General features: G+C 43.6%; 1 protein-coding gene across 2 annotated transcripts; it reads left to right on the forward strand.

Annotated features, from left to right (window-relative positions):
* The first annotated feature begins 672 nt into the window (after positions 1-672).
* LHX2 (LIM homeobox 2) lies at positions 673-22,998 on the forward strand. Of its 2 annotated transcripts, none has more exons than XM_077835985.1 (5): positions 673-795; positions 3,691-3,893; positions 5,121-5,503; positions 14,894-15,099; positions 22,711-22,998. In XM_077835985.1, exons 1-5 carry the CDS (start codon positions 676-678, stop codon positions 22,996-22,998), a joined length of 1,200 nt encoding a protein of 399 aa, XP_077692111.1. In that variant the 5' UTR covers positions 673-675. The 2 variants fall into 2 exon arrangements, with proteins under 2 accessions (XP_077692111.1, XP_077692110.1); XM_077835984.1 differs by having other exon boundaries at positions 676-752; positions 3,639-3,893.
* The last annotated feature ends 686 nt before the right edge of the window (positions 22,999-23,684 follow it).

Raw genomic sequence — 23,684 nt, forward strand, 5'->3', positions numbered from 1 at the left:
CCCCGGGTTTCCCTTTCCCAATGAGATCCAGGGGGTTGGGGGAGGAGCGGGGAAAGGAGCAAACTTTGCCCCGGAGCTGCCCCTGCTGCTAGCCCTCTGGACTGTGAGTGCCCAGCCTTGGCATCTGCCCCAGCTCCCCGCGGCAGCAGCCTGCTCCTCTCCGGCTGCTGCTCCCCTGCCCCCGGCGCTCTCCTCGTTGGCTCTGCACGGTGCAATGTAGGGGGTTGTCGTTATTTTCTCATTTATTTTGCACAGAAGATGGCTTAATTGTTTGTATTAAACCCCCAACCTGCCCAGCCTTCTGCCAGCTGGGCCAGCGCTGAGTGCCTGGGACTGCTCCGGGGGCGATGAGCCCTGCTCTGAAGAAGCCTCCTAGAGGGATGTGACGGGGCCACGCAACGGACTAGATCCAAGCCCTGAAGCCTGCAACACCAACAACCCTCCTGCCCCCTCCCCCCAACCGTCCCTGCCCCCTCACCCCCCTGAAGTCCTCGGATCGGAGCCTGCGCTGAGCTCCGGAGAGCTTGGCTGGGTGGCAAGTCCGGAGCCCGACGAGAGACGGGGCGGCCGTGCTAGATGCATGGGGGAGGGCTCCGGTTAATGCAAGTGCTGGGCTCCTGCAGGGACCCCGACAATTGTCAGCTGCAGCCGCAACTCGGGGCCTCCTCCTCCGCGATGCTTTTCCACAGCCTGTCCGGCTCAGAGATGCACGGGGTCATCGATGAGATGGACCGGAGAGCCAAGAGCGAAGCGCCAGCCATCAGCTCGGCTATAGACAGGGGAGAGACCGAAACGGTAGGAGGCGAGAGAGCGGGCGAGATACCCCCTCGACTCCCTAAAAATAACGAACCCCATAACGCCTTCCCTGAACAATAATAAATAGGGGGAAACGTAGGCAAGAATAATAACTAAGACGCCTAAATAGGAACAAAAAATAAGCATAAACGCACCTAAAAACTGTGAAATAAAATCGAGGGGCTATGCATGTATCCGATCATAATGGTTAATAATAACAATGACAGTATTGGAGGGATGAACTGAAAGGCACTGCCCTTGCGAGAACAGGAATAAAGCAGCCGCAGCCTTTTGGAAGAGCCCAGGAATTCCTCCTCCCTCCCTGCCCACAGCCTGTCTGGCCTTCTCCGAAAGTTTTTGGGAAGAGGGCGACATGTAGTTAACGTTTTGGTGAAGCCAGATTTAGGGAGAAGGGAAAGCACCCTGTCTGCAAAAGGAAAACCACAAGCACCAAAGGATCTCTGTCTCTCTGTTTTTCCCAGATGGGATGAATTCATTGAGACAGTCACTACTGCGCGTCTAGTTGCAATGTTACAATCCGTTATTATTGCTACTACCGCCACTGCTATCCTAATAATAACAAATATAATCTGGTCTCGCTACATTGCGACAAACATAGAAGACGAATTTTAATTATTACGAACGAAGACACAAATTTTTCCCTTCTAAAATATTTTTCAAGGGCTCATTTTGTATCTGGTGATTTATAATATTTATGTATTCTTACGTTTATGTAGTGGAATAGTTACTGCTAAATAAAATAATGTATTCCTTCTAAATGACGTTAACTAACTTAAAATCAATCGAAGAGATTTTCAATTCCTTCAACATTTGGAGGTCTCCTCTTTTTTTTATTAAATAGGAATGAGAACTCTTGCTCGGCAAAAAGATCCGTATTTAGGTCAAATACCCCTCTTCCTATAGAGCTGATATGGCCATGTGCACGAGAAAAGCCTTCCGAATTTGTTTTTAAGTTTCTCCATGTTGTATTATTTTTGTCAGCATTGAGTAGAAAATAACTGCCAATTAGTATGGTTAAGGCTGAAATAACGGCTATAAAGAGAGCCTTCGTACCTGGTTTCTGCCCTAAATATTTTTAGTTTTCTTTTGAAAAGTTTGATTTCTTTTTTCCCTGCAGGTAAACAGTGTTTGAATTAGACAATTGGTTTCTCTTGGCATAATTGTTATGACATTTATATATGTAAGCCACCGTGTGTGTGTGTGTGTGTGTGTGTGTGTATCTAAAAGTAAAATATTATAAACAGTGGCTTAGACTATTAACTTCTTAAGCACCATTCTTGGGTCCCCAAATATTCATGTCACTGGAAGGACAAAGCAGAAAAATACTGTTTTATTTAAACTGGCTTTACAGGAAGCTGCTTTTGCTTATAAAACGATCACTAATCAGGGTTCGGTTAACTCTTTAAAGACATAAACAGTGGAACTGTGTGGACAGCAGACCATACATTGCTATACTTTCATATAAATCTAAATTCAGAGACTGGAGTCATTGAAATATAGGCATTTGGGCTATTCACAAAGGATTTATGTGGCTTGTACAAGTGTAGTTGGGCTACTGGATAGTTCTAGTATATTTTGAGACATTCTCTTCATTATCTCTCTATTCTCTTGTTCCCCTTTTAGCTGTCTTCTTTCTTTTTGCATTGCGCACCAGTTTAAGGTGCTGAAGGGGGAAAATTATATCCGTCAGATCTGTTTTTTTCCCACAATAAGTAAATGTCCAGGGAGGTTTAGGTGCCATGTGCATAGCAAAAGAAGAGGGAAATGTACAAAAGCCAGTTGCAAGGTCGGCCATAAATAGTGCTTCGCATTTTATCTTTCCACTTGAATATTATTTTAGGATCCAGGATAAAACAAATAAGGATGTTTTCCTATTGGTTTCAATGGTTTCCACCATTATTTTCTCACTGCTTAGTGGAAGTTGGTTAGTTGCTTTTTTTTTTAAGGAAGTTTCGATTTGGGTTGTGATCTGATACTAAACTATTAAATTATATAGGGGGTTACATTTCGTTTATTGCTTCCAGCTTTATCCTGGTATAACGTAAAATGCTAAAATAACCTAAAATGCTCTGCTCCGGGTTCTTTCCCCTGTTTTCTGGATTGCACATTTCAGACGATGTGGTGGTTTGGATAAAGCGTTCTACGCTTTGAATTTAGTAATGTTCCTCTCCTCCGCAGCTCTGTTGACTCATCTGTGTAGTGCTTTGAGCTGGAATGCATTTTGTTTGGAATCAATTTGCAGAGAGCTCTTTCCATAACTCTGTAAGTGCCAGGATCTGTAATTCATCATATATATATATATATATACACACAGAGATATATACACACACACATATATATATATACACACTCAGCCTTTACTATACACTCTCCGTGTCGCCACTATGTAAATATTCAGGTATAGATATCTCAAATTAACTGTCTGCAATCTGCCCTGCTGTATGATTATTGTGACTGTTAGTTTGCACTGCAGCACCCTTTTCGTTTGCTCTGGGGCTGGCCGATCCAGTCCATATAGACCATTTATTAGATTTAACCCGGATGGCCTTCCCCCTCACCCTGTAATATGTCCTTCTCGCATCCTATCCCCTCTGCCAACAACCACGTCCCTTCGCTTGGGATAGGGGGCAGATATTTTAAGCCTTGGAAATCTTAAGGAAACTTCACTTTCCCAGGGCAGGAGAAGCAGGTCAGGATGGCAGGGGCTGGACTCCTCGGAGCCCCCTTTTCCCTGGTCTCTCTATTAAGCCCCCTGGAGTGGAAGAGGAGAAGCCCAGCCCTGATGGTAACTGGGCTAGGGGGAGGGGGGGTTAGTGGTGCAGGAGGGTTTCTCCCTCTGTCACTAACTGTCTGCAATTGTTTTCCCCCCAGCAGACCATGCCTTCCATCAGCAGTGACCGGGCTGCCCTGTGCGCCGGCTGCGGGGGAAAGATCTCCGACCGTTATTACCTCCTGGCAGTGGATAAACAGTGGCACATGCGCTGCCTGAAGTGCTGTGAATGTAAACTCAACCTGGAGTCCGAGCTCACATGCTTCAGTAAGGACGGCAGCATCTACTGCAAGGAGGATTATTACAGGTAAGGACTGCCCCTCCCCCAGTGCAGGGAGCGGGGGGGCTCTGATACCCCCCCCCACCAAATCCAACCCCACTGCAAACTGCAGAAGAGGGGTACTGGGCAGACCCTCCCGGCGGGGCAGGCTATGGGCTCCCTGAGCGTCTCCATCCAGAGGGGGGGTAATGAGGTAGGCAAGACAGGCTGCAGGCTTCGGGGGGAATGGGCCAATATCTGGGCACGAAATCCACTCAGCGAAGCTGCCAGCAAGGCGGGCTGGGGACACGTGCCCCCTCCCTCGGTGCCCTGCACGCTTTGCGGCAAAACGAAACAACTGAGGAGAAATACAGCTTCGCTTTCTTCTCAACCCTTGGCAATTAATATTAAGATAATGTTAATCATGACAATGAATTAACGCACCTCCAGTATGACTTTAAATGCACACAGGGTCCCCCCTCCCCCAGGTAAAGGGGGTATGGCATTGAGCCCCAGCTGCAGGGAGCCAGCCTTGGAGAAGGGTCTAAGGAGCGTCGCCAGCCAGGGTGGACGGAGTGGCAGGCTCTGGGGATAACTTGATTCCGTTTTCAAAGAAGGGCGGGAAATGTTAGTTGCGAGGATATTTCTCCATTTAGTACGCGGGGTTTCCGTGAAGAAGCTGTGATGGTGCCGGGCGATTCGAGCTGGAAAATGCCGAATTTCTCCCCTGGCACCCAAGCTGAGGGTCAGACCCAGTTCCCGTCCTGTTGTCTCGGGTCTCCCGAGCAGCCCCAGCAGAAGAGGTTCCCTGCTGCCCCACGGCCCGGGGGGCGAGCGGGGTTCGCTGCATTGTCTCTGCAGAAGTGAGGCGGGGTGGCAGGCTGAGTGTAAAGTAAGGTTGTTGCTCAATGGGAAGCAGAAATGGATGCCCAGCGAACCAGAGCCCTCATGAGCCAGGCAGAGGTGCCCCCCGGGACTGGCCTGGCAGAGCCATAGCTGGTTTTACGGCTTTCCACGGCTTGAATGTCTTAAGAGTTTAGGGCACTGGAAGACAAAGGCCACGTTGCAAACTTTACTGCCTTGTTCACCGATCCTTGCTCATCCAGGGGTCGGGGTCTGAAGCCCAGCCTGCTCTGAATAAAGCCTTCTGGCCGGAGAAGAGAAACATCTTTAAGCTTTTACCGGCGAATGGCAGAGGGGGGTAGTGAGGAGATCCGTGATTAAAAAGGGGAATTGCGGTTCTCATTTGTTTCCTGTCGCGGTTCTGTTTTGCAGGAGGTTTTCGGTGCAGCGATGTGCGAGGTGTCACTTGGGGATCTCCGCCTCCGAAATGGTCATGAGGGCCAGGGATTTGGTATATCACTTAAACTGCTTTACTTGCACCACCTGCAACAAGATGCTGACCACCGGCGACCACTTTGGCATGAAGGACAATCTGGTGTACTGCCGCCTCCACTTCGAGACTCTCATCCAGGGGGAGTACCAGGTGCATTTCAATCACTCGGATGTAGCCGCTGGGAAGGGCCCAGCCCTGGGAGCGGGCTCTGCCAATACTTTGGGACTGCCTTATTACAACGGCGTGGGGACTGTCCAGAAGGGGCGACCCAGGAAAAGGAAGAGCCCAGGGCCTGGGGCAGATTTGGCAGCTTACAATGCAGGTAAGAGACCCCTCCCCGCCAAGAATAATGCTGATGGTTTGTTTCTGTTCCCCTTTAAGGGGGTTTCTCGTTATTTTAGCTTAAATTGGTAATAATAGTTTAGCTGCGGCATAATTATTGAGATCAAGTGCTGTCAAACTGCAATTACAGAAGCTATGTTAGCATTTTTCACTTCAGTTGGAAATAAAATGTTTTGAAGCAAGGTCATCTGGTTAAGGAGGGGGGGGAAAGGGAGACGAGTGTAGCTTGAAATAAAATCTGGAAACCAGATATTGTAAATTAGCACTTCAGAGAGCTGTGAATTTCCTTTAGTAGTTAGTTCTTAAAGGCTGCTGTTGGGTGAATTATTCTGCCACTGCTGAGTTCTTGCACCAAAGACTTTGGTAAAGAGGAGGGTAAAAAACAAAACAAAACAAAACACACCAACATGGTGATGTCACTGAGAACTGAACAGGAAGGAAGATGGGGCTGTGCTGGAACTCTGGTGTGGGGGTACAGCGTTTTTATGTTTAGGCACATGCGTAGCGCAATCTGGTGGTCTGAGGAATTGTCTTTAGAAAGCAGGTGTTTGCAGGCAAGCCCTGGACTGTTTGCCCGGTGACCAGTTTGATTGGAGTTTTGTTCATCAACTGTGAATTATAGAAGTCTCAAAGAACTAAAAAATCACTATTCTGACCATGTACTAGCCTCAAGTTACAACTCCCCTACTCCAAATTTGAGATCAGCAGCAAGGACAAGGGGTCGCAGGAACAGACCTGGGTCCCGGGACAAGCTTGTGTCTTTGCAAAAACCCCTGGCTCTCCAGTTCTTTAAATTTCAATAGCTAATATCCCAGATTGTTTCCCTTCACCTCAGTGTTGTAATTTTACAGGCAGAGGCATTCTAATTGGCTGCCCAACCTATCAAAGAAAATTCTTTCTTTCCTTTACTCTTCCTATAATGTATATTTGTGGCCTGTATATAACAGAAATGTTAGAATTATTTTATCTTCCTGTTTTTGTGGATCCAGGATGAGATAGAAAAGGGTTTGTGCAGAGGAAAAGATTTAGATCTCAGTTCTATTAGAAGTGTTTCCAGCAGATGTGTTGGGAACAAGGTTTTCTCTGGACACAAATCTCTGGAAACTCTGAGATCAAGTGTCCAACAGATGTTTGTAAAACAGGGGAGACACTGAAGAAGAGTCAGCATTTGCCAGTTTTTTCAGTAGTGCTGCCCCTCTTTCGCAGCCCTTGAATCCTTCAGTCCTGCTTGGCAGACTGTAATTCTGTCTGGTCTGACGTTCATACATGACCTGGGAGTGGGGGTGTGGTGCAGTTTTGCCTTGAACTTTTTGGGGAGATGGGACCCTCAGGCAAACGTACGGGTTGCTGCTGTTTGTTGCAAACTCCCTCTCTCGTAAATCTCTGGAATACGCTGCTCTGGGCAGCGCTTTACTTTCTACTACTCAATATTAGAAAAATAGAAGAAATAAATCAAGAAAAACTTGTGTATGGCAGCGCAGTGTATGGCTTTGTGAAAATCTCATCTGCTAGAGATCTCGCAGCCCTGTAGATTGTGCGCTTTTTGAAAATCGGGGTCAGGGGGAGTGGAGGATGCGGCTAAGGCTGCGCCTATTTTGCGCGCAACTTGGATGGGAACAATGGGGATGGATGTGCAAAAATTACTTGTTTGCCTGAAAATAACGAGGAGGAAAGGCGCAACTTTAACTGGCAAACAGGTTTCAGGAACTGTTTGCCACTTGGAATTTGTTTAACCGATTGCTGTATAATTTGGAAAATGTACACAAGTCAATGGGAGTGCCATTGGAGAGATTTGGGAAGGAAAAGTCCTTCTATGCTTTGAAAAGTGTATATGGCGTTTTCCTCAGATTCATTCCGAGCTTTAAAATATATAGAAAACACGAGTTTCACGTTTAAAATGGTATCCTTTTAGGAGGTATTAGCCTAAATTGTCCTTCCGCTGTCTCCCTATGTAGGGCAGATATTCAGATTCAGAGGAGCAGTAAACCGAACCGTCAGCATCTGTCCTGGATAGGTGCGCAGCCTGAAAAAGCATTATAGCTCCTATAACTCCTTGGCTTCTTAAACTCACCACTTTTATTTGCAATTATTTTTTATTCCTTTTCAAAATAATTACTCTCCGGTTGTTATTTTATTTTTTATTTCTGCGTTGATTGTGAAACTGCAGATTAAACAACCTTCCCTGGGAAGGCTTTATCTTCTTTTGCTAAACCATTTTATGATTAAAACAAAATCTCTTAACTGAAGTGACTATAAAGGAAGTAGATTCTGGAAATCTACCCATTTTGTCCTTTGCTTTAAAATGAAACAAGTAACGGATTGCAAAGTGTACGACTTCGCAAGTTTTAAAAGAAAACGTGTTTTAACGTGTGTGTGTGACTGCTTTCCACTTTGAGAGATGCACTAGAAATGAACAATATTTGTCATCCCCTCTTTCTTTTTCTTGCCAATTGGGGTTTGTGTATACTACATCGCATTCTTTTAAAAATAAAACCACACACATGAATTTGGGGAGGAGAGGGGAGAGACACCTAAAACCTGATCGCAGTTTAGAAATAAACTATTTGGTAAACTGCAGTTATTTCATCTGTAGCATAAATTGGATTGACTCTTTTTTCCACTCAAACAAGACCCAGTTTGCAGGGGGGTGGAATGGTTGAAGGATTTTAGATGTGGATAGAGCCTGACAAGTGGAAAATAGCTTAGAAGGAAGCCTGAACTTCAAAAAGATTTTTTTTCCCTTTCTTTTTCTTCTTCTTCTTCTCCTTTTTTTTTCCTGGTAAGTGGTAAGAGTTGCTCCTATGATCATAATTTTTTCTATCACTTGTTGGAATGGAGTTTGAGAGGGTTTTTAGGTCAGTAAATCAATGGCTGAAAGCTTGCTGAACCCAGGAGCACCTGTAAAGAATTCTGAATAAAATACTCCCTTTGTGAATTGGACCCCGAACCTCCCACAGCCTGGAATATTTTATTCATTCATATCTAGTCTCCCTTTAACGTGAAGACACTAAAATATCCCTAGAAATGATAGATGTACTGTGCATACCAAGGGCCCCACAGACTGATAAAATGCACAATCTTTGCGAAGAGCAGAGTCCCACATTAAGAAATATTTTCTTCCTTTACTAGCTGGACTCTGGAGGATATAAAGTCTATCAATAGGAAGGTGGTTAAATATATAGCGCAGACATAAATCTCGGGTTGGGGAAACAATGGGAGAGGACAGCTATTCCTGAGAAAGGTGTGCACATGTGAAAAAGTTTTTTTTTTCTTTTCTGTTTGTTTTGTTAGTAATGTAAAACGGAAAAGGCTTTTGAGCTAGGTTAAAGCGGTAACCGTTATCCCTAGATTCGCTTTGGTTGGACTTCCGCAGCGCTAGAGTTCGTTTATTTCCTTTCACTATCGAACAAGCATTAAAATAATAAATGTAGAGATTGCGAGGTGTTTTGATGAATCCAGGCAACAACGAAAGAGTCTTTTGCTCTTACCTCCCTGTCCCCCCTACCTCAATCCCCAACAAGATTCGGGGGAGTTAGGAGTGTCTCTGGCGCTGGCTCTCTCTGTTATCAACCAAAAGTTTCACTGGAAAGACAAATAAACCAGCAAACAAATAAAATAAAAAGCATGTAAAGTTTTTGAATAATTTGTTCGATCTCTTTTATTCTAATTTCTCCCATCGCTTTTCTTCCCTCTGCACAAAAATCAAACCACAAATGACAAATTAAAGAAAGATTTCTCCCAGCCACTGAAATGACAAAGCCAGACAAACTGGAGATTCTCAAGCGCGAACGTTTTCCAGGAGGTTAGTGAGAAAAAACACACTCTCCTCCCCGGCGGATGGGCTTCGTAAGCTCAGGCTTGGCTTGGGGTTATTTTTAAAGTATTTTGTTTATTGTATTTAGTCCGAAAAAAGTCCGTCAAATACGTAACTGCAGGTACAACTTTGGGGAGCCTGCGTTGCTGGGGCTAGCACCTGGGACACGATCCCTGAAGCGGGCCCTTCCAATGGGAGATTACAGCTACGGACGAGGAATCTTCCCAGGGACCCCAAAGGGGGCTGGGGACCTGCTGCGCGCTTCCTGGAGAGCCAGGGCGCGGCTTGCGCGCCCGGCTCCCGCTGAATTGCGCCTATTTCCCAAGGAGGCCTCTTAGGAGTGGAACGGGACCAAACCCAATGTGGTCCCAGCAAAGAGGGAACTAATGGGGATTTCCCTCCTGCGCTGCTACCCAGGGACCTGGGGAAGGCTGGGCGGCCGGGCCGGAGGCTGCTTGTACGCACATCGGGGCCAGGGCTAGGTGGGAGGAGAGTGTGAGGGGATAGATGGGGACAGAGGGAGGTCAGCGCTGGAAGGGGAGGGGAGACGCTGCAGGGACTCTGCTTTGCTTCCAGCCCATGACCCCGGCCCGGGCAGCCCCAGCCTGGCCCTAAGCGGGCGGCGCGGCGCTGGACTTGGAGGGAGGCTGGCCGCGGTAATCACCAGCGCAGGGAATTACTGAGCGCTCGCACCAGCAATTTAGCTTCATTCAGTTGGCTTAATTGAGAGGAAAAACCCTTCCCGAGCCAGCCCCTCCAGGAGGCGGGCCCGGACACCGCCCCAGCCGCAGCCCCCACAGGGGGCTCAAATCCCCCTTTCCTCCCTGCTGGGGCACCCCTTGCACACGTACACCGGGGGCCCTGATCAACCCCTCACTCCCTCCTCTTGCAGACCATGGCCCCTCTCCCAGAGAAACTTCCCCCGCTGTACGCCTGTCCCTTCTGGGCCCTCCTCCGGACCCCTTTGTTCTCTCCTCTCCCCCCATTTTAGGCCTGTCCCCTCTGCTCCTCCCTCTCTTTCCCCCAACATACAGCTATTCCGGCAGCTACTCCGATTTTGAGCCTCTTTCTCCCCCTAGAGGAGTCACACAGGTTGCAATTCACTGGGGTTTGCACCGAGACCTCACGAGGTGCCCTTTGGTTCTGGTAAGAGGAGAGATAAGATCCCTTCCCTGCTCTTGCATCTGCCACTGTCGTGTTCACAGCTCTGCTTCTGAGGTCTAGGGAGGGATCCTGGGATTGTTTCGCTAAGTGAGACTGTGAAGGAATGTGAACCAGACAGAGCCCTGAGCTTTCTTTCTAGCTGGCAGGTTGCGGGAGGGATACAAAGTTCGCTCCACTCTTTGTAATCTCCCCCGCCCCCAAGACAGCCCCTGTCTCCTGTGTTCCCAAAAGCTCTGCTTGAGATTTCAAGGCTGAGGAAGAAGCTCCTGGGTCCCCTACTCTGAAACCTCAGAGATGTGGTCTCCCCCTACTCCGTGCACACAGATGTGGGGAGGGACACACACTCCCTGTGCCAAGTGCCCCAGATTCCTCCTCCCGAGCACAGAAGTTGGATCCAAATCCCCCTTTTTTGTTCCAGTTGCTATTAAGGACCCAAGAGTCCGTCCCCCACTCTGGCGTAGGTGAGAGATCCAACCCACTCCATGTCCCAGGTGATATGAGTCAGTGGAGGATTCTCATCTTTTTACCCCCCACAAGGATACAAAACCCTTCCACAGACCTACCTCAGACAACAAACAGTGCGGCTGCTGCTCTCCCTTCCTGGTCTTCCAGGTGGGAAAAGCCCGGCAGGTCACTGAGCCACTGAGAGGGGAGAGCTGATGCCTCCACCACATGTCTCTTATCTCATCATTCTCTTGACGCCAAGATTTGGTTTGCTTTTTCCTTTTGGTGTTTAACGTGTCAAACATTATCTGCAAAAGTAAAGAGGAAATTTCGTCAAAGGAAGTGCTTCTGCCCCTTGCATCCAGCAGCACATTGAACATTAGTGCAAGGTTTGTTTTGAACCCCAGCTGGTGGGATCTAAGGAGCAGGGTGGCATAGGAAAGATCTTTCTGTGTTTCCTTCTTCAAATATAGTTTATAATAACAATACCTTCTTTCTTTGTTCCCTGTCATCCTTGTACCAGGCAGTTTGCTGCATTAATATGTGGAGTACATTCTGTTCCTTAGCACCAAATTCCAATGTTTTTGGCATAGATCATCAGGCTCAAATAGCTGGCAAAGCTGCCTGAGCTGGTTTAATGGGGGGAGTGTAGGACTAGTCATTACTCAGAGTGGCCAGCCAGAGATTCATAGGGAGGGGGATATGATGGCCAGCATGAATGTGGTTCGGTGGCTGGTGGAGGCTCTGAGAGGGAGGGCACAGTGGATAGCTTGGGCTAAGTGTGCATTCTGGGAGCTAAAAAGGGACTCAGTGCCCATCTGGGTTTCTTTGATCCCCAAAGTGGGAACCAAGCACTAGTCTCATTCATTTAAGGCTTTCCCATTTGACTGGCATTTCACTGAATTCCATTTCTGAACTTGTCTCATGGCAGGAAGCCCTCAGCTTGCAGTTGAGAGGAAACCTGGAATTTGGATTGTCTAACAGATCCTCTGTGAGATACACAGGGAAGGCACACAAAGAACAGGAGCAAAAGTGTCTGAAAAGGAGAGGGGGTGCATAGGGAGTATCTACAGGATTATTTCTTTGCACTGAGGTATTCTATAGGAGACCCCCTGCTCTCCCCATCCCCATGAAAATTCCCCTCTGCCCACTGAGTATCTTTTTACCCACACCCTGGGAGGGAATCCAGATTCTGGGAGAGTCATGTATAATTTTTGGCCGAATACAATAGACTGATTTAAAGATGGAATCCTAAGTACCACACCCCAATATGAATGGCTATTGGCACTAATCAGAAATGTCTATCTCAGGCTAAGCATCACGAGGGGTATCCATCCAGCTGGCATAACAAGAGTAAGCAACAGCCACCCCCATGCACTTCTAACTTCTGTTGTGCCATTTCCTTTTTTTTAAAGGAGACAATAGTTCTGCAGGCCCCAAATGGGACATTTTTGTTTTTATTTTGTTTGGGGACTGGGTGAGTAGGGAGAAGAGGTAGGGAAATAAATGATGAGAAACAGGTTATAATACACATGGGATATTTTCAAAGAGCAAATGATTCAGTGTCTAACTGAGGCTTGAAGGCAAGCTGGGATTTTGTTCTGAGAGGATTTAGAATTGCTATTTTTTATATTGGACCACAAACATACATAGCTTTTTACAGAACATGTTAAAAAACAGGGTCCTCAGTCTCACGCTGTCTGCAATCCTGGGGTTTGCTCCACTGGAGAGTGCAGAGCCCATATCATGCAATGAAAGGAAAACAGGTTTTGGTTCTTCAGAAAATAATTTGATGTTTTTCATAATCAATCACTGACTTGTCACCTCTGGGAGATTAGAAAAGATTTAGGATGATGCTCATGGGTCTTTTCCATCTCTAATTTCTATGAGTGAATTTCTACAATTCTGTGAGTGAATATCTTTAAACAACAATAATAAATAATGTATTATGTTACCTTTTTTTCATAGCACCAATTTCCCTGAGCAATATAATTTTAAATAATCTTCTTCCCACCATTATTTGAGGAGGAGAATGTAACTATGAGGGAGACTGAACTACAAAGGGTGACTCCATGTTTGGCAACCAGACTTCAGTACCCAACGAAGCCAGAAGAAGATTCTAAAGTGTTCCATTCAGCTTAATAAGTGCAGCATTCTGCTGTCTCCTTTTGTGTCTCCTTTTCCCTCAAATTCAGGTGCTGTCAGTTTTTCCATGAGAAAATCAAATTTAAAACTCAGCAGAAAAAATGCCCCTCATTGCTGAAACTTGGCATGAGGTTAGCCTGGAAAGGATTTATATATATGGCTAGTTATTTAAATTATAGGAGTCTAAAAAACACTGAGAGAAGTTTTGAGGTTTCGGATGCTTTTTACATGTCTGTGAGACAAATCTGCCTTTGTTTTTCAAACTGAAATTTTTCAAGCCTTATTCCATAATATGTCCTGGGCTTTAAAAGTCTGAAATGCTGAAGTTTTCAAAGCAATCACTGTACCTGCTGTACCTGCTGACTAATTGTACCTGCTGACTAATTGCTTTCTATAATGTTTGAATATATTTATTATTATTGGTACAAAAGACACACATGCATATTATGAACATTTTGTTAAATTTGTTTCCACACCTGATTTTTAAAGTTTGTATTTATTCTATGGAACTGAACAGCTCCAATTTGATAAATAAACTGTATTTGAAATAAGGCCATAGCTATCTGCTACATTACATTGTATTGGATCAGTAATGATGGACTATTTTAAAAACCTGTGTGTAGATGTTTGGACAGCTGGATCAATAATTCACATTTTATGGCTCCCAAGATACATATTTATCTGGTTTTTTTGAGCCATTTTGGTAGAGTGGATGAATAATTATCAAGGGAGAGTATAAAATGAAGATTACAGGGATTTTTTCCCTGTTTTAACACAAAACTTTTTAAAAAAACTGAAAAAGGGGATTGCGGGTACCTGAGCACAGAGGGGTGAATTAATGACAAAACGTCAGAACAGATTTCCAGGCGTATCACTGAATTTTCTTGTGGGTTTAGTCTTGATCCTTAATGTTATTTTAAGAGGATTTTTTGTGGTTTACTGTATGCATGTATAAAATCAAAATAATACCTTTGGCTTATGAGAATATTTTGCTTGGCGTGCAACTTTTAGTGCTATTTGGTAATTATCGTAATGTTCCTTTGCTCCTAAACATTCTTTGCAAGACTTGTTACTGATTTTTCCAGATCTATCCGGCAGCCTTGTTAAATGATCTCAAATGGATACGTGGAAAATTGATTCTTTGAACCACTATTTTTAAAGAGATTTTGTTTTTAATGAAATATAAATATACAGAGAATAGTTTTTAAAATGTATATTTTTGATTTGGCGCACTACTGACATATTTTAACAGGCTTATTTCTTTAACTAGTCAAATTATAGTTGTAATTTTCTGTCTGTACACACAAACTTTACTCCTTTAACAGTGTTTTATTTAATGGTCTCTCTTGTATTCTACAGGGTTTAGCTTGATGGAGGAAATAATTATAATTTTAACTAGTCTGTTCCATCAAGATTTAAGTGGACTCTATTTAGCAGCTGTCTGTGTACAGTACAATGCAATTTATCGTGATAAAAAGTGCATTAAAACACTTTACAGAGTTGAGGACAGCTACTGTCCTACAGACAGAAAGTCATGGAATGGATGTGTGGAGATGGAGAAAAGAAAAAAGGAAAGAGACCTGACATTTTAAAAGCAGTAAAGATGCAGGTGAGGATTCTTGCAGATTAGTTATTGTAAGGGAAGAATAGAAGGATGCAGGAATGGAGGGGAAGGCAAGTAGGGTTTCTATCATTACAACACATGCCATAGTATGTTCTTTTAATTGCTGCACTCAGATGATTTGCAAACAATGCTGGTCACAGAGTGATGGATTTACACAACCATTTCCTTCTTGTCTTTAGCTTTAAGTTGCAATGAGAACGATGGTGACCACCTGGATAGAGACCAGCAATACCCCAGTAATCAAAAAACAAAGCGCATGAGGACATCATTCAAACACCACCAGTTGCGGACAATGAAGTCTTATTTTGCTATTAACCACAATCCTGATGCCAAGGACTTGAAACAGCTAGCTCAGAAAACTGGCCTAACCAAAAGAGTTCTTCAGGTAAGAAGAGCAAAGACTTCTGCCTTTAGCAGTAAATAAAATATCAATCTCAGGTTTGACAAGCCTCAGTTGAAACACCGTGGATAATACCTCCACATATTGCTAATGTCCAAATTTTTCTTATTTGTTAGTACCCTCTGTGATGCGTAAAGTAATCCCAGAGAGTATGAGAAAAGCCATTTCTTTACAGCCTAGCAGAGGAATATATCTTGGGCTCTAATTTTTAGAGCACAGTTGTGTAAATTAGGTGCCTTGCTTATTTTTATCAAACAGTTAGTTACATCTGCCAGGCATTTTTCCTGCAGTATTCTTTTAAGGAGAGGTGAATGATTTTAGCTATCATATTCCTTTTCTAGGTAAATAACAGTATAGGAGTTTAGAAGTCACTATGAATGAATAATTGCATAAAAAAATTAAACAGAAATATTGATCTATTTTGTCAGTCAGGACAGATCGGACATCTTGGCTTTGTAGCTGAAGTGAATAATAGATAGATTTTTCAAAGATTAAAACACGTTAATTTCTCATTCATTTTTAAAGACATTTTTCCATTGAATGCTGGATTTTTCTTGACCCAAAGGCACTTGTTCCCTCTGAATATTTATGGGACGCAAAAGGTGGGAAAGTTGGATCCTTCAGCTCCATCTAAATCTATACTCTGTGCTACACCAAATTGGATTTAGTGGGCTCTTCTCCAAAATGACTTTTGAGCCAGAGGTAAATTTGGGAATTCAGGAGCTCTAGATCCTCCTTCTGAAATAGTGTAAACAAAAGCCTGTGTGGAGTTTGTGGGGAAATGGGTCGGAGCCTTTCTCGGAACCAAATGAGGCACAGTGACAAAACCTGGCAGGGAACGATGGGGAAACGCTAGCACCTTGGCAAGTTCACAGTGAAATGGGGAAGGGGTGCAGAAAGCAGTGCTAAGAGAAAAGATAAGTTCGCTGGAGTCAGCCTCGATCTTGTGGTGATAGGTGGATAGAGAGAAAAAGGAGTGGAGGTTGGGGTTCCTCTGGAAAAAAACTGTAATGACAAAATTACCGTGACTCCTTCTCTTGCACATCTTTCCTGCTGTTTGACATTGCTTGTTTTTATGGCCCTACCTCAGTGCAGTGGGACAGATACCTACTCTGCTAGTGTTTGCACTTATTAATGCCTGAATCGGTGCCTCTTGCAGCAGCTGCTCCCATATGTGCCTGACAAGAAAGGATTTTCTGCATGTTTCCATGTTCCTTCTGCTACTTCCTCTCTTCCGTTTTCTTCCTGTTTCTCTGGCTTCTCTTTTCCTTTTCTCTTTTCCCCCCACACTTTGATTCACTTTAATCATCTCCTCTCTATTCCTTGTACTTCACCTATCACAGAGCTCTCTGAATGCCTTCCCATAGTGCATCTAGCAACGTGAGTCACATATGCCATTCTTGTCTCTTTCTCTCACCATCTTTCTGTTCTCTCATCCCATCCCTGCTGAATCAACCTTAGCATTCATCCCTCTCCATTGTTTTCTCTACTCATGCTCTGCCCTTCAATTTTTTCCCACTTTATTCTTCCCATTCCTTCCTTCCCTTTTACACCCTAGTTCTCTCACTCCAACGCTCTTACGCTGTGAATGCCACCACTTCAACATCCCTCTGTCATTGGTTCTTTGCCCTTGCTCTATTCTTTCCACCCCTGTCTTGCACACTTAACCACTGAAATTTCTGGGTGCTGAATGCTTGCCCTTCTTTTCATCCTGTCCAGCCCCCTGCAGTTCCACTCAGCTTCTTTATGAGCTTGCTAATGTTATTGGAGAATCAGTCATCTTGCTCCCACAGTGGCATAGGTGGTTTGCTTTGCTGGCAGCACTGTGGGAGGTGGACAATAAGGAGGAGAGGACTGGACCTGTAGGACCATGGGAAATAGTGGAGTAGTGTTTCAAGAAAGGGATTCAGAGTGACACTTTGCCTAATACAGCCATGCTTATGGCCTCTTCTGCCAGTGGTGGAATTGCTCTAATCCACCTTTCCAAGCTATATGTTGGAAATGAATGTGGGCTATGATGTGGGCACTTTCTTTTTGGCTTGCATAGATCAGAGTTTTAGAGCCTCTGTGTCCAATTTGCACTTTAACTGACCAGTGAGAGGAAGCAAGCTAGATTTCTGTGGCCATGGAGATGATTTTCAAACTTGAAAGTTTACTTACAGTAATTGCAAGGTGGCTCCTTGCTCGGGAAGTCTCGTCATGCTTGTTAGCTCCTGGCACAGTGCTGTTCATTAATTCTTTTAAATTGAAGAGTTTGATATCCAGTCCATGTCATTTATTGAACTCAAAGCCATTCATTAATACTACTGAGCTATACCATGCAACATCAGATTTCATCGATCTTCCGTACCGAAGACACACAGACTCTCAGACATACATGGACATGTTCCAGTAGTATTAAATTCCAAACATTGCCCGTGTTATTGCCAGGCATGTCTGTAAACTTACCTTCTTTTCTGCAAGATTAGGTCTATGCTGATTTGCCCAGGGACAATGTTTTTGCCTTCAACATCTTTCTCTTTCTTTATACGTAATTTTTAATAGAAACTCTATATAAGCCTGCATACAGTTGATGAACAGAGAAGTAGCTGTCTCTAAGCCTTGTGGCACTTGTAATGAAACTGGTGAGCTTCCTAAGCATACACAGATTAGTTTCCAGTGTACCAGGAGTTGGCCATAGTCCTTTTACTGTATGGACATCAGTCCCATGACTACATATCATGGGTGGGTATGCTGATCGACAAGTGGAATATTTGGCCAGATTCTTCAGGGTCTGTGATGTCACACTTGGAAGACCTGACTTTGAGCTTGGCTCAGTCTGTAGTGAGTCATCAATCATCCATGGCCAGCAGTAGTGGGTAGGGGAACGTGTATATACTACTCTCTAAATGATTGTTCCTGATGCACAGACTATTTCCCAGAAGTATCTAAATCAGAATTATGTTAAACTTTTTTCCATAAATTTCCGCTATTTCTGTTTGTTTTTATTTATTTTTTAACCTTTTGATCTACAAGTTCATTCACATACCTAATGCATGTCACAGTGAGAACATGTGAACGAGTTGATTGGAATTCAACAACTTTTCTTTAGGTTCATTCCCCAGCAAACGAGAAGAGGGAGGAAAACCCCACAGCTCTTTGCATCTAACACCTTCTGCAGGTGGTATGAGGAAAGGGGGCTCTCAGGAGGAAATTTTGATAAATGGCACAATATGTTCCTTTTTAGGGCCTAGATTCTGACCTTTGTTGCATAGTGCAGAAGGGGAAGGGGAGAAGATAGAAAAGGATTCTTTCCTCCCTGCAAGTAGCAGGGTAAGATCCTTCATAGAGACTAAAGAGTGCTAGAGGAGGACTGGCAAATGAGCTGGTCCATGCCATCTATAACCTCAAGGAGATGTAATCTGCTTGGTAGAGGTCTGTCCAGATACCTCCTCTCTTCCCAATAGCTTAGAATACATGCTATTCTGAGGAGCAGCAAGCAACTTGTTGCAGTAGCCCACCCTGTTCTATGCTGCTGTCCCAGGTAAGAACAGGATTTTGCCCTTAATATTCAGGATCTCTTTAACACACCGTCAAGATGATATGACAAAGAAAGTGATATGGAAATGTATGCAGAGAGGCTAAGTGACTTGTTCAAGGAAATCTGTGGAAAGCAGGGACTTAAACGTAGGTCTCCCTAGCCTAGTGCCCCAACCACTGGACAATCCTGCCTAGCTGTCCATCCATAGCTATTCAATACCATTAACTCAAATAGAGAAGTATTATTTGTGGTTAAGCATATAGCTGGTTCTATTTTTCAGTGGTAGTTTTAGTTCATGTAGTTCAGACCTTTAATTATGCATTTGAACGAAGAGACATTAAACATTTCCCACATTGTTGTGATTTCATTTATTTATTTATTTATTTATTTATTCCTAAATACTGAAGATCAGATTCCTGATTATCTAACTGGTGTGAGATGAGCCCTTCTGCAACTGTTATGTGCAGTTGTGTTATTGTTTCCTTGTGTTAATGTAGCCCTGTTATTGGTACAGGGCCTGAACCTGCAAAGTGGGCTTAAAACAGAACCACCGCTGTGCTGAGTGGAGAATTCTGCCTTGGTAGCCTTTTTACATCCTATCTGCAGAGATATAAATGATGACACATAGTGCAAGGCAAGCCCACATTACCAACAGCTCACACAAACAATAGTTTTGCTTCTCTCAATTTCCTTGAATAAAAACATTGGCTGAAAATATTTCACATCGTAAATCTACTCCACAGACTTGGATACAATTTGTTGGGGGTAGCTGTTTGAGGCTATTCTTTTCTGACACAAGGCTAAATATTTTTCAGAATCTCAGTACAGTCAACATCTAGAAGCTTTTTAAGTAGCAATATTAGTACTCGTCATTGTGCATCCCTAATGCATATTATAAGCATTAACCAGTTAACCCTACAACACCCTGGAGAGGGAGGGAGTTAGGAATTATCCCCGTTTTTAGACAGCACCTATAAGATGTTGGGGTATATTTTACCCATAATGCTAATAGGAATGAATCATAATAAAGGGAAAATGCACCCTGTCAAAATCTTTCCATGTGTATGCACTCCCATTGGTAGCATTCCCAGGTAGTTGCATGAGCAGCTGAAGGTAGGATTTGATTAAGAGTGTTTCATGACTTTGGAAGATGGAAGGAAATACATACAAACTAAGAGGCTTGACCCTCTCTCTTTTCCAAATCACTAACTTATATACAAAATTAGACATTTAGAGACACTAGTGGGTTTTTTAGCAGCATCATCCATTGGGCTTTAGGAGTAGGGTGGAAGATCAAAGTAGTTCTAATGTCTTTAGAAATGTTATAATTTGTTTTAACCAGCACATTACTTCATGTTTAGAAACTGAAATTTTGCTAGCATGAGGGGCTTGGCCCTCTTCTGTATGTGCAAGTATGTCTCTCGCAAATATCAGGATGAAGTCAGGGGATGACGTGCACTTGATCGGAACTAGTGAAATGGTGACTTTGGCTGTTTTATTTTCATTATAAAATGACTGAGTTATTCAGCCTTGACAGGGCTATTCTTTAAACTTTTGATTACCTTTGTTTCCTGCTGTTAAAGGGACATTGTCAGATTACATATATTTGAAAATAAAAATTCCCATACTGGTACTACAAATAATGTATATTATTTAAAATGAAAAAACCCATACAAATTTAAAAATTCCCAGTGTACTTTTCATCATTTCTGATGGCTGTTTTTTACATACTCTCAGCTTGAATAATCAAAATAGACTAATCTGTTTCACCTTTATTCTTTGCACACATGGTTCATGGTCCTTCAGCTGGAATCACTCAGACAGACCCTTGCACTCTTTACAGAGCCCTACAGCTCTGCCTGCATGGATCTAATTGCAGAATCAGGGCCTGGGAACGGCAGACATTGCAGGTGAAGGTTTAAGCCAAAACCCTCTTTCCATTGTTTTTGCCCAGTACTGAACACATCACTGGCACTTAACAACTAAATAATAATAATACATCTGACATCTTTAAGGAACCCTAAAAAAGTTAATGCTAATAATAATTTTTTGGGATAGTTTTTTTTTCTGATTGTAATATACCAAACCTATGCATGGAGCCTAAACTACTTGACAGTGTCCCTTTAAACAAGGGGAATGCCAACATTAAATATTAAAAACACTAAGATGCACAAGCAAGGGCACCAATGGACATAGACTACGCTTGGTCTACGTGTACCACTCTAGAAAACGTTAGTAGGAGTTGCACATGAGGATAAAGGGAATTTTTTCATGTTCAAGCTGCCCGTCTGTTCTTAACCCCACTCCTTGGAGTTCAAACCTAAACCCCTCTTCACATGGATTTCCCCCTCTTTCCCTGAAGAACGGAGAGTCTGCATCAGCACCCCCTCTTTCCCTGGGCCCCACAGAGGGTGTTTGGTTCTGGGGATCCATACGTGGGAAATAGATTGGCCAGGGGAGGGAATGGAAGGCTGGGGCACATGCATCATCCCAGGAGTGTGTTATCTTTACACCTCACTCTCCTCTGTGTGGTGGGGATTCCACTCAAAGGGGATTCCCAGGGCTGCCCAAGTTGCAGCAGGACCATACTGTTAGGGAGTTGCGGGGACACATAAGACTTCTGTGTGGATGGCTCTGTCTTCCTTCTGGACCCCTGGGCTCTGCACACCCCCTCTTTCACAACAGACGATCTTGCAGAAAGTTGTGATAGGACACCCTTACCAATATCTCCTCTCTCTTAGCCCCCTTCTGTGAGACTTCCTGCAGAAAGAACGATAAGGCCCTCTGCACCTAGACTGACAGGGACTGATGCTGCTCACTTTGAAATAAGTCAGTGTGAGCTCAGTGAGAGCAGGACAGAGTCAGTTAAAGGTGATAAAACACAATGACTTGAGACCCTGTGGTACCTAAATAGTCGGGCTTCACTTTGTAAGATCAGAGCCAGGCGATATATTATCCCAGTAATGTCTGAGTGTCTGGTATTAAAAGGTCGGTATCTGCCTGCATCAGCGTGAGCACAGGACTTTTAATGCCATTTTAAAATTTAATAGAGATATGTCTCTGTACCTGGATTTGATAGAAATATTCTTGGGGTTTAATATATTTGTACTGATATTTAATTTGAGATAAACTAGCAGAGTATTTTATTTTAAAACTAACCCTTTAGGAATGGGACAGACACTATTACCTTTGGAGAGAAGCCTCAGCAATTTAGCCTTAGGAAATGAACTTTGCCGCTTTTGTCTCTCGGTCATCGACAGAAAGATAGTAGCTAGACAATACAATAGATAAATATAGTTCTAGCTACATACAGATAAATACACTTTTTGCACATTGATTTTGTTGCTTCTAAAATTATGTTTTAGTACAATACAGATTGTTTTGTATACCTTCATAACAAAAGAATGAGAAAACACCTTACAGAGAGGCTGGGGCGGGGAGTGAAGCCAAAACACTTTTGGGGTGGAGAGAGGAAGGCTTCATGGAGAAAGAGTGGCAAATCTTTTAGAGCGAGGGGAAAGTTCTGCTACCTCTGGAGCTGTAGAGGAGCTGTTTGGGGCGAGGGGAAGGGCAGGATGCCATGCACAGGCTCTACATCCTTTGCAGTGCACGATGGGAGGAGGGATGGAGGACCAAAAAATGGCTGGCACTGCTGGATCTAAGATTATACACATTGTCTCATCAGTTCCGCTCCCATCCTGACAAATACTTCTCAGGAGCTGGGGGTAGGCGCAAGAACCACAGCGGCTACTGAAGCCCTAAGACGGTTTTCTCCATTGCCTGGAAAGCAAGATTCCTCTCCTCCATCCCCAGTCCTCTTCATATCCCAGTGCACAGTCTGTTTACTTAGAGAAATGTGGGAAAGCCAGACAGAAATGCTTTACATGCTAAGCAGAGAATACTTCACACAACTGGACACACAACCTGTGGAGTTACTGTAGCAAAGTGAGCTGTTCCACTGATATGCAGTCAATACAAGAATACACCTAATTGAGACTGTATTGAATTTGTGTCTTTTGCTTTTTTTAAAAAATGCTGTTTTTTAAATGCTACCCTATTATATTAAATTATTTCAGGTTTGGTTTCAAAACGCCCGAGCCAAATTCAGACGGAACCTCTTACGTCAAGAAAACACAGGGGTGGATAAGACTTCAGATTCCACACTCCAAGCAGGAACTCCATCAGGACCCGCCTCAGAAATATCCAACGCCTCCATGAGTCCATCCAGCACTCCCACTACCTTAACAGACTTGACTAACCCTACCATGCCTACTGTGACATCTGTCTTGACGTCAGTACCCGGAAGTCTTGAGGTTCATGAATCTCGAAGTCCTTCACAGACAACTCTCACAAATCTTTTCTGATGACTCTTTCTCAATAATTTCTTTAAAAAAGAAATTATTCTTAGTTAAATTCCAAGAGTATTTTAATAGAGGCTTTGAGCAACTGACTAACCACACTTAGGATCTCTCCTGAAAACAGAAGGAAATGTATTGTTCTGATATTACAGATTATGGACTGAGGAATAACTTGGAAGATCTATCTGCAACACAACATTTGTGTAACTGTACAGTTTTGTGGACTGAGTAAGGGAAACAGCAATTAATTTAAGTTGGCTAAAGCTTCTGTAATTTTCAAAGACTGCCATGTGCCTTATATACTGTTTTATCTACGTACTTTGGATTACATGTCCATTTTTCTCTTTTTCTCTCTGTATATTTATAACAAGGGCAAAAATGTTACAAGAGTTTGTTACTTTGAATAGTCCTATGCCCTTCATTGGTTGCTTTGTTGTTTTAGAATTTTAAGGTGAAAGTCTGTTTGAATATCAGAATTTGTAAAATCTAACCAGTAATAAAACCACTTGTGGAAACTACTTGGTAACAGCTGCAGTTACATTTAGCATTAATTTCACAGTGCAGGTAGGCTGACTGTATTTAAATTGATTAGAAAATTGCACATCAAATACAGTATCTGCTTAGAGTAAACTCTAAATACGATACACATCTGCCTCCTGATTCCTAAATATATAGGTGAAAAATCAAATTTG

The sequence above is a fragment of the Eretmochelys imbricata genome, chromosome 16, assembly GCF_965152235.1.
Source record: "Eretmochelys imbricata isolate rEreImb1 chromosome 16, rEreImb1.hap1, whole genome shotgun sequence".
NCBI lineage: Eukaryota > Metazoa > Chordata > Testudines > Cheloniidae > Eretmochelys > Eretmochelys imbricata.